This window comes from Aptenodytes forsteri, unplaced genomic scaffold (assembly GCF_000699145.1).
Source record: "Aptenodytes forsteri isolate BGI_AS27 unplaced genomic scaffold, ASM69914v1 Scaffold118, whole genome shotgun sequence".
Lineage (NCBI taxonomy): Eukaryota > Metazoa > Chordata > Aves > Sphenisciformes > Spheniscidae > Aptenodytes > Aptenodytes forsteri.
In genome coordinates this window covers 979,995-989,754 of record NW_008795859.1, presented here as the reverse complement: position 1 = coordinate 989,754, position 9,760 = coordinate 979,995, and the positions used below count along the sequence as shown (strand labels likewise).

General features: G+C 45.1%; 2 protein-coding genes across 2 annotated transcripts in view; one reads left to right on the top strand and one right to left on the bottom strand.

Moving 5' to 3' along the window:
- TRAFD1 (TRAF-type zinc finger domain containing 1) overlaps positions 1-902 on the top strand; it is a 10,393-nt gene extending 9,491 nt beyond the window's left edge. The window contains exon 11 of the mRNA XM_019473281.1: positions 1-902. Coding sequence (XP_019328826.1) covers positions 1-109 — 109 coding nt within the window. The 3' untranslated portion in view covers positions 110-902.
- Positions 903-2,249: 1,347 nt separating this feature from the next.
- HECTD4 (HECT domain E3 ubiquitin protein ligase 4) overlaps positions 2,250-9,760 on the bottom strand; it is a 65,744-nt gene continuing 58,233 nt past the window's right edge. Inside the window, exons 70-75 of the mRNA XM_019473308.1 lie at positions 8,713-8,816; positions 7,570-7,791; positions 6,948-7,114; positions 6,285-6,480; positions 5,246-5,468; positions 2,250-4,777 (exon numbers count right to left, since the gene is read on the bottom strand). Coding sequence (XP_019328853.1) covers positions 4,641-4,777; positions 5,246-5,468; positions 6,285-6,480; positions 6,948-7,114; positions 7,570-7,791; positions 8,713-8,816 — 1,049 coding nt within the window. The 3' untranslated portion in view covers positions 2,250-4,640. The remainder of the gene's footprint in view (positions 4,778-5,245; positions 5,469-6,284; positions 6,481-6,947; positions 7,115-7,569; positions 7,792-8,712; positions 8,817-9,760) is intronic.

Genomic DNA, 9,760 nt, shown 5'->3' with positions numbered 1-9,760 from the left:
GCATCTGGTCAGCCAGAGGAGGAGTAATCCACCACCTGGGAAAAACACGTTTAGCACTCTACGCACCATCGCTATGCGCTCTAGTTCTTGTTCATCTGAGCGCAAGTAAATTCCTATATTGCCATGTCATTGAAGACTTTCTATGAATTTACATTTTTATAGGCAGTGATCACTTTATATATATATTTTTTTTTTTTTTAAATTTGTGAGAGCATACTACGGGTTCTTACTTCTGTGATCTATACTAGCAACATCCCAAGACAGCAAATACACTTCTGCCTTGGGAACCGCCTGGGTTATGTTTCCGTACTGGCTCTGACACCCCGTGAAGGAGATGTTTTGACATCCTGATCTTCAAGCATGTGCCCTGCTGCTCTTGTGCGAGTTAGTTATTCTGCAGACAGCTACAGCAGATGAAAAACAAAAGCAAGCTGTCAGCCAGGACGATGCGGGGGAAGAGGTGGGCCTAGGAGCTTACCCGAGTCCTTTGGAGGACAGGCTCCGAGGCTGGCACGCTGGAGAACACCCGACGCTGCAAGGGCGGTTGGTCTGGGCAGTTCCGAACTGAACTCCGTTGCATCGAGTGGTTTGGCTCAACGTGTCCTCTGCTGAAGGGAGGGGTAACGGGGCGTCGCTGGAGACCTTGCAGCTGAGCCTGTTCCTACAGCTTAACAGCGCGGCTCACCGGCTCTGTGGCTCAGCCAGGCGAAGCCGTGCGCGCCTCGGGATGGAGGGGTCTGCGCCTCCAGCTGCACGTCCTCGGCTGTTACCAGACATGCCCAGGACACGGAGAGTGTCAGTGGAGAAGCTCTGAGCCCACGGCTGTGTTGTAAAACGCTTTTTAATGCTGTATTAGTCCATGCTTTTTAAATTCCTTCTAATAAAATTTATCTAATGATGTCCCAAAACATTGTGCAGTAAAAACCCACTACATGAAGCGATGTGGGATCACGAACGCTATTTGAGGGCAAGTTTATCACCCCAGACCTAGTGACGGCCAGTCCAGAATCACGGGCAGTGGGCTTCGTCAATTTGCGTTCCGCTGTTACTGCCTGCATTAGGTCTTTGTTAATTTGCTTTACGAGAGCTGTTCCAGCCCTCGCGCTTTGGCGCAGCGTTAGGGGATCGGTAACGCAAAAGCTGGAGCAGGCAGGTCTCAGATAATGACCGTGGGCATCAGCCTAATTAACCGGGTACAGCAGATGGCAGGAGCAGGGCTCATTAGCCAGTCACCCTTCTAGGGCAAGGCTGTTGCTGGAGGCCTTGTCTCTGCTGCCAGCTCTGTCGCACAAGCTGCGGCACGGAAGACTAGTGATCGCTGAAGTGATCCTGGTTCTAAAATAAAGACATTTTACGGACGCTTCCACCAAATGTAAGCGTTTATTTATACAAGAAAAGCAGAATAAAGGTATTTAAAAAAACCAAACCTTGCGATGGCATTTCTGGGGAAGACTGCTATGGCAAGGCAAGGGAATGTAAGCTGGCTCTTCTGGTTTGTGACGGTTAACGGGATGCCTTGTTCAGAAACTGTTAGTATGAAAAATAACTACCTACTGAGCTGACAACGTGGCTTAGTCTGCATTATTCCTCAGGCATGAGAAGTACTGCACTTCCTCCATTAAGAGAAATATTAGCAATCATTGTGCTTGCTTTCCTTTTTGTACAAAATATTTACATTTCTGTTCCAAATAAATACAAATTACAGCATATTAACCCACAAAAGTGGGATTTAAAATCAGGTAACCTGCAACTTCGTTTCTAGCCGTTCTAATCCTCTGCATCAGGGGAGGGATTTTTTTTTTCCCCCTCCATTATTTCCAGCCCCAAATAAGGACACGATACATCTCGAGGGATGTTAAGAATCTCCTTTATGCAAGTGTACACTGTATGGCCAAGAGCACTTGACAGGGTGATGCTGTGTACGGTACCAAGATGGACAGACGCCAAGCCAGAACTAATACCCAGCTCCAGAGTTTTTCCATTGTTTAGTATAATTTTACATTCTGAATGAATATATATTAAAAAAAAATAAATCACAAACCAATCTTTGCTTTGACAAACAAACCTATTACAGACAATGTCAAGTTCATTTAAAGCACAAGGAAGTAATGATTAGAAAAGCTTTAATTAAAAGGCCGTTTGAGCTACAGCCGAACCACTGCAGCTCTTCCTTCCTAGTAACAAAAAAAAAAGCCAACCCCCCAACTCCTCTTGCCGGGCTCATACCATTCTTCAGAAAAAAACCAAAGTCAATGCAGGTTATTTATTGGTGAGACATTTCTTCCTGTATAAGAAGCTTCATTTACACAGCGAGGTGTAAACAGCATTGACTAAAAGTCTGTTATTCGTAATCATAAATAATTAATTGTAATAAATATGTTATCAAGTAACTTTACAGCACGCTTTTCAGGGCCAAGATGCAGATACGTTCCACTCAACTGTGCTCTCTGGAAGGAGAAGAAAGACAGCAGCAGCTTCTTACTCGCAGCTGTAACCGCAGCCTTGGAAACGCTGGCATACCGAGTCCTCGCACCCCTGCGGGTGAGGTATTTGACCGCGCTGCAAGTCCACCCAAAGCATTACGGGCTTGAAAGGGGAGATCTAAACCCGATACAAACCCACGATCCAGCCGGCAGAAAGAAACCCCAAACGCATCGTTGTCAGCGACAATCCTTCTGCTGTGAAGGTCAGCTGACGTTCTTCACGCTTCCTTGCGGCACCCGTTTGGGAACGCACGTCCCAGACGGGAATGAACCGGCTCCAGGCCATTCCTCCTGCTTCGTTTTCCCCTCGGTCTTCGCAAACTCCACGTGCGTTTGCGCTTACTCCGAATGATTTCTCAGCTACACATATGCTTCTACCAGGAAATGGACAAGATTCAAGAGTAAATATTCTTCCTACATGTATGTGTTCCTTTGAAAGGGCAATATGCAATAGAAGGGTAACACAGCTTTCCTAACCACGGGATTTGGAGACTCTGTATGCCAACAACTATCTCTACAACTGTTGCACACACATTTTTCCATTCGCTCACAGGAGAACAAGAATATACACACTTGTTTAGGCTTTTCTCTCTTACTCGCATCTTCCAAGTACCACACGCTCGTAGTTCCCAATATTCACAATAATATACAATAAATACAGCTTTTTCAATTCCCATTACCACTGGCAAGCCAAATGAGCGTATGCCGTCTTCTAAAGAGACATATAATACCAACCTTAAAGTACAGTTACACACACACCGTCGTAGACCTTTCGTGTGGCTGATGCGCTAAGCGCATCGGAAGGAAAATAACGAACTGGCAGCTCAGTACTGGCACTTAACTTACAAATAGTACCGAGCCGAGTAGCACAGCAGTGATTTCAGTACGTTCTCTTCGGTTCTTCAGCAGGCAGGTAATTCTCACTTGTGCCGGGTTCTCGGCGATTAACAAAGCAACGCCGTACTTTTAAATGCACCCGGTGCAGGGCAACCGCTTTTATACGAGTAGAGGAAGGTACAGGTGTTGATGTGGTGTTTTGAAACCACCCCGGAACATATTTCACGACATACAAAAGTTAAACTTAGAGAATTGTTCCCTCTCTGTAGTCTGCTATTATCTTCCCATATAAAATAGAAGCTTTATCTTCAACCAAGTGACTTCGTGTCTTCCCCCCACCTCATCCTCCTTTCGGGCGTCACCCTCCTAGGATAATTTGCTCTTAGATCAAAGATCATTTCTGAGTACAAAAATGAGCTCCAGGTGTTTAACCACACACCGATTATTCTGAAAGCCTGTTCGGAAATAGGATAAAGTCACAGATTATAAGCTTGAACTGTGGTATCTTACACCGTACAGAGAGAAGCCATTGTGTTTCTGCTAATATTTTAATTACAATAAATTATTTTGTTACTAAGCAAAGCAGACATTCAAGAACATCTAGGGCAAGAACCCAACTGAATTACGGCCCTTTCACTGTTCTTTCAATTATAAGTCTTCCTACGCTGAAACCCCAAGGTAACTGCCACAGCTACCCGTGTGCTTGCTTATAGTTTAAAAAGTTACAAGAAAATGGTGGAAACGTGAACATGCAGTTTGGCAGCGTATTTTCTGCTTTAAAACTCAAGCAAGTTCTAGAAATTCTGCACGATCGCTGCCTGCGACAGAAGCAGAGCACTGCCGTGCTCCGTCCTGCAGCGATTCCCTCCCCACACCCGGTTCATTCCATTTTTGTACTCAGAAACGTTTCAGGGGCGAGCGATCTATGAGCCTCCACCTCCGAGCGCTCCCGAACTCAGAACGCCCTCACTTTTGGTGTGTTTGCATGGGTAATATCATTCTAAATTACAAAATTAGAAATGTACATGTTTAAAGGTTTTTCAAAATTAAATTATACACAAACTGGTCTTTACTAAACTATCCTACAAATATTCCACAAACAAGGCAGCAAAATAACCAGTCCACCACAAAGTCTACAAATACAAAATGTAAGTCTTCCAGTAATTATTGTAACGGGAACAAAAGTTCAGAAAATAAATTAACCTCCAGCTCCTCACACAGTGTTACAGGAGGTATTTTTATGTGAATTGAAGGGTTTCCAACGTTAGCAGAGTCATGAAACAATCCAGACAGTCACCTCTAGGCATCCCCCTCTCCCACTCAGCCGCTGAGTGGATCCTCCCGGTAGTGGATGGCGTATCGGAGCTTTTCCAGCATTATGTCCAGTGAGGAGTACTGAGGAAGTTTGATCATGAACATGCACGTTTCAACACGGATGTACCGGGAGTCTGGAGAACCTGCAGGGGAAGAAGCACCAGAAGGGGTTTGCACAGGCCCTCCGCTTTCCACCTCATTCTCCAAAAGCATCCTTCCCCCACGCCCCTTACTAAGAAGTATGAAAATAATAAAATTCCCGCCCATAACGTGTCTCTTGAACCTTAAATACTGCCGCGCTTCTCAGTCAGTCCTCAGGCCGATATTTTTCTGACGGTCCAATCATTTTAGAAGCATACGAGACAAATACGATACAAAATCTCTTACCGTCTCTAGGGGGCAATGTTTTAAGTACTTAAAGTTTATTTTAAATTTTATTTTTTACATGGTTTAAAACCAAGTTCGCTCTCTTCTTATTTACAGTCATAACTACCTGCCTCTCTGTGCATTAAATGCACTGTTAAATTGAAAAGAAAGGGGGACTGAAAGCTAGAGCCACGATGCGAGCAGAACCGATTTTCTTTGCCTTAGGAGACGGTGGGCAGACGTACCCGCAGCTCCGTCGGGGGGGGCTATTTTCATGGGGTACGGCGGGACGTGGGCGGTATCAGGGCCTCCGTCTTTGCAAGGACAGGTGAAGGGGATGCGCTCCTGGTTACAGGCGAACTTTATGAACTTGCAGAGCTCCTCCTGAGTGAACATCTCCAACGCGCTCCAGAAAAACTCGATGTGCTGATCAGTTTCCATCAAGCCCACCTGGTACATGGTGTGTGCCTAAGAAAAAAGAAAGCAAGACGTCCACTGCTGCTTTCTTTTCCCTTCGTAAGTCTTCCCCGCTTACACTTTACGAGGACAGAAGGGGAGGGTAACTACACCTCTCTCCCCAGGTTCTCCCGCCTTTTCAAAATCATTAGGAAATCCAGCCATGGTAGAGTGTTAATATAACGTGGGTTTGTATCTTTTTAGCCCATCAGCTTCTGTAACAGGCTTGTCTTAGCACGTTTCCCCTGTGGGGCAGGTAGTGTACACTGCGATTTTATTTAATGTGCAGGCCTGGGGCAGTTCAGCATCGCTGCTGTTTAAGGAAAACACAAAACAACGCTAACACCCATGGTTGAGAATATTCTACGACTTCTGACACGAGAGAACGGTTCTTTTCCTGGCATAATTCTTACGGTAGCAAAATGAAGGTATTTAGGACCAGAAGTCGTCTGTTACAGATTTTTAGATTTTCAGAAGTTATTTGCAGTTCAAAATAGGGGCAATGGCTCTTTCAGTCCTTAGCTCAAGCGGCAAATATTAAATAAAGCTCAATAAAATGGAGACAGATTTAAAATTTGATGTTAAAAAGCAAATTCACTATTCCTCTCTGGAATGAGCCCCACTCCTACTATTTCCTGAATCCAGTGAAATCTTAAAAAACTTCCTTGGGGCAAAGGGGGTGCCCAGGCACAGGCCAGTGTTCCATAAGGACCGTCCCGGCTGTATCACAAGCAGAAGGTTCTCCCCTAACAGCTTTCACGTGGGAGGGTCCTCCCCTCTACGTGTCAGACAGGTAAGTTTTGCCAAAGAAGCTGCAGTTCTTCACACCTTGAGAAACTCCAGGTTAATGTATGGAAGCCCGCATGTCCTCAGCTCCATCTCTAGAGGGGTCAGCGTAGTCAGAAGCTGCAGGGGAATGATAGACCCAAGTCCAGCACGCACTGCAGTCATGCACTCCGGAGTCTGCAGCTCACGCATCCTCAAGCTCCGGATCGCTGTTGCATACACGTCCTTGTTCTCCCATCTGCAAGGGCAGAGATTCAGGACAAGAAAGGAGCACGTGGAAGAGCCCTCTTGCCCTACCCCACACCGTTACACACAGGAGGGTTTTATGGGGAGATTCCGCTTTTGAATAATCGAGAGCGAGCATTAAGCTATTTGCATTCTGATGCTTCCCAATTTAAGTCCACTTTCCTCAGCTTCATCCTCTTCTCTCATGCTTGCCCGTTTCTCACAAGCCTCCTAACTGTGGGTGTTTACGGAAGCCAGCAAACAGCTGATGAGCAGTGCTCCTCAGCTGTCTGTTTCTTACAGAACAAAAGGCAGCGCTAGAGATTCCAAGTTCCTGCCAGCAAATACAAAGCTTTCCCAGATCGTTCCAGGTTGTTACAAAAGCATCTCTGGAGAGCCTGGTGCTTGGAAAGTTATTCCAGAGATGCTTCTTTCCCATGTAACCCAGTGCAACATCCTGCCAAGAAAGCTGTTACTCACCCCACTGGAATGTGCCTGCCTCTGGGACAAAGCTCCACTTCCTCCCCTGTCATGGTCAGGTAGGTGAATTTGCAGCATGGCTTGTTAGGACAGTCAGGGCTCTCTGTTGCTAGATGCTGAGAAGCAATTTCTGCACACAGAGCTTCCAGTTCTGTCTCATCATTTATCTGTCACGAAACACAAGAACAGTGTCTGACGACCAGCACGTCGTACTATGTTATTCTTGTGACTCATTTAAGGTATCGCCACAGCGTATGAAGTGCACTCGTTCTATCATCTGGAGACGTCACGGGCAGTGAAAGCCAGTCATTGCTTTGGTGGGTTATTTTCCCGTTTAGCGCTACCAGTTCCAGTAAACATTTCAGAAGCCTTAACTCCTCCACTGTCCCTGGCGGCAGAGGAGACTGAGCAGCTTTTCCAAGCCATCAGGATGTAAAATCCTGCACCCAAGAGGAGTCAAAACACTTCACGACCCCGCTCACGTGAAAAACATCTGCTAGCTGTGAAGCCAACCACTACCACTGAAGGCACACAGTAAAGTCAGCAGCCACCAGAACAATGTGCTTATGGGGGAAACCCTGGAAAAAAAAAAGGAGGAAAGAGAAAAAAAAGAGTTACTTACGTTTTCAAATTTTTTGACGTAGTTGTAGGTGAGGATGTCAGCTTCCTGGAGATCAACGTCAGGATCCAGCGGCTCTCCTACCAGGGTCTTCCAGAAGGAGGGCAGGAGGTCAAGTGGCAGAGGAACATCTGCTCTAATTGCAATACCCAAGAGCTGCCCAAAGAAATGGAATAACTGCTCCTCCGCGTAGGTTATAGGGCTAGGCGTCAAAATATACTTCCCCTTTAGGAAAAAAAACAGAATAGAGCACACAAAGCAGTAGTTATCAATTGATGCACACCCTGCAGGTCCACAAGTTAACAGGCTTGTGAAAATACCGATTTGAACGCAATCAATACTGTTGGCTACAAAAGGATTTGCTCAAGCGTGGCATGGAGACTGTACATATCACACCACATTACCTTATAATTTAATGATCAAGCCCCAATTCTACAAGCTCTGTCAATCAGCATCCACAAGACTTTTCTGTATTTATGTTATCAGTTCGATATCTAAACCTTCCAGTTGTGGGATGTTTCTGAAATACAGTCTGGATGTGCAAAGCCAGGTTTGCTACGCAGCTGGTCTTGTGGGAAATGAGCTGTTTTCCTACCTTGTGAATATTCCTAGGAAGGAACTATACCTGAACTACCGTAAATTCTTTGGGCCGTAAGCTTTATCTTGTTTCTATAATACATCTACTGCACAAAATAGGAGGACACTAAATATGCATTAAATAGCATGGATGGAGCGTCTTACTCTGCCAGCAATGCGACTGACTTTCCTGGTGGCGTTCCGAGAATAGTATCAGCAGAATATGACTTCACTAGTTTGGGATGGACAATCTCTAAATCAGACATCCGAACCAGATTCAATCCAAGTGAACTTTGACCAGGAGTCTTAATTCTGCTACGTTTTGCAGTTTCGACTGCTTGGCTACTTCTTCAAGTACCTGCGGTGCCACTTGAAATGCAACAGGGGATTCATCGACAGTCATTTTTAGTTCTATCAGGCACGTGAGACCTATCTGGTTAGACGTGCTAACAGGGGCTGTTGATCTGAAGCTTCTCTCTGTATTGCTAACTCAATGTGTTCTACTCCTGTTCAAACACATGCATTCAAAAAGAGAAAAGCAATTTGATTTCTTGCATTGAGGTATCACACCTTATTCTTATTGACTGCAGAGCTCGGGCACAACAGGAGAAGGGAGAGCGAGGAGCTCTGTAACTCTTTACAAACTTGCCAAAGGAAGTGACGGAAAGATCCACCTGAAAAAGAGAGGGGCAAAATAACGAAATGCCCTCTGAGGCTTGTTACCGCTACCTTTTAATCCAGAATTTGCCGTTCTCCTTGAAATCACGTTTCATGCCTTAGATTACATGCTTAACCTCTCTGACTGCACAGATGCGTGGCTTAAACAAGAGTGGGGTAGACGCCAGCCATGCCAGCCTACTATTCACGTGCAAGTCCACATTTAAATAGTTTGATTACATGCAAAAAAATATTCATTTAATTGCTTCCTGCTGAATTCTTAAGTCTGCTTTGTCTTCCAGCACTCTATGTGTAAGACTAGCACAAACATTTGTTATACCAGTTGGCCTGCAAATGGAATTCATTACTTGATTAGAAGATGAATGGTGCTGTCTTTGTAACAACGGGGCATTGCCACAGCTAAAAGCAGTGAGGCAGTGCATCAGAAATCATTACAGATGCTGAGCTGTGGACATAACATTTATGCCTTTATAGATCCTGTCAATAACCACCACAGACCTTAAAAAGAAAAGAATTCCCCTTGAGAGAAGACATCAAGGAGCCCTTTGTTCAGCTAAGAGGTGCACACTCACAAGAATTTTCCTTTCCCCAATTTGATAGATGACGCTAGGAGGTAATACGAGAAGAGCATTTTGGGCTTTTCTCTAACTCCATATAACCCCGTGAATCTCCAAAAAGGACCTATTACAATCAGTACACAGGCTGCATTAATTTAGATAGCAGCGATCAATTTTCTTCTTTGACGCACAGTTGATATTTGCCTTGATACCCTATCAATTATTCAACAGATCTGCAAAGCAAGATTTTCCTGGCTCTTGTTTAGATCAAGTCTCTTCTTGGAGTAGATGCAGCCCACGTAGCATCCAAGGGAGCCAGCACCCCCAGAGAAAGTAAATATCCAACGGGGCTGGAGAGCATCCACATAAAGAAGATCTTACAA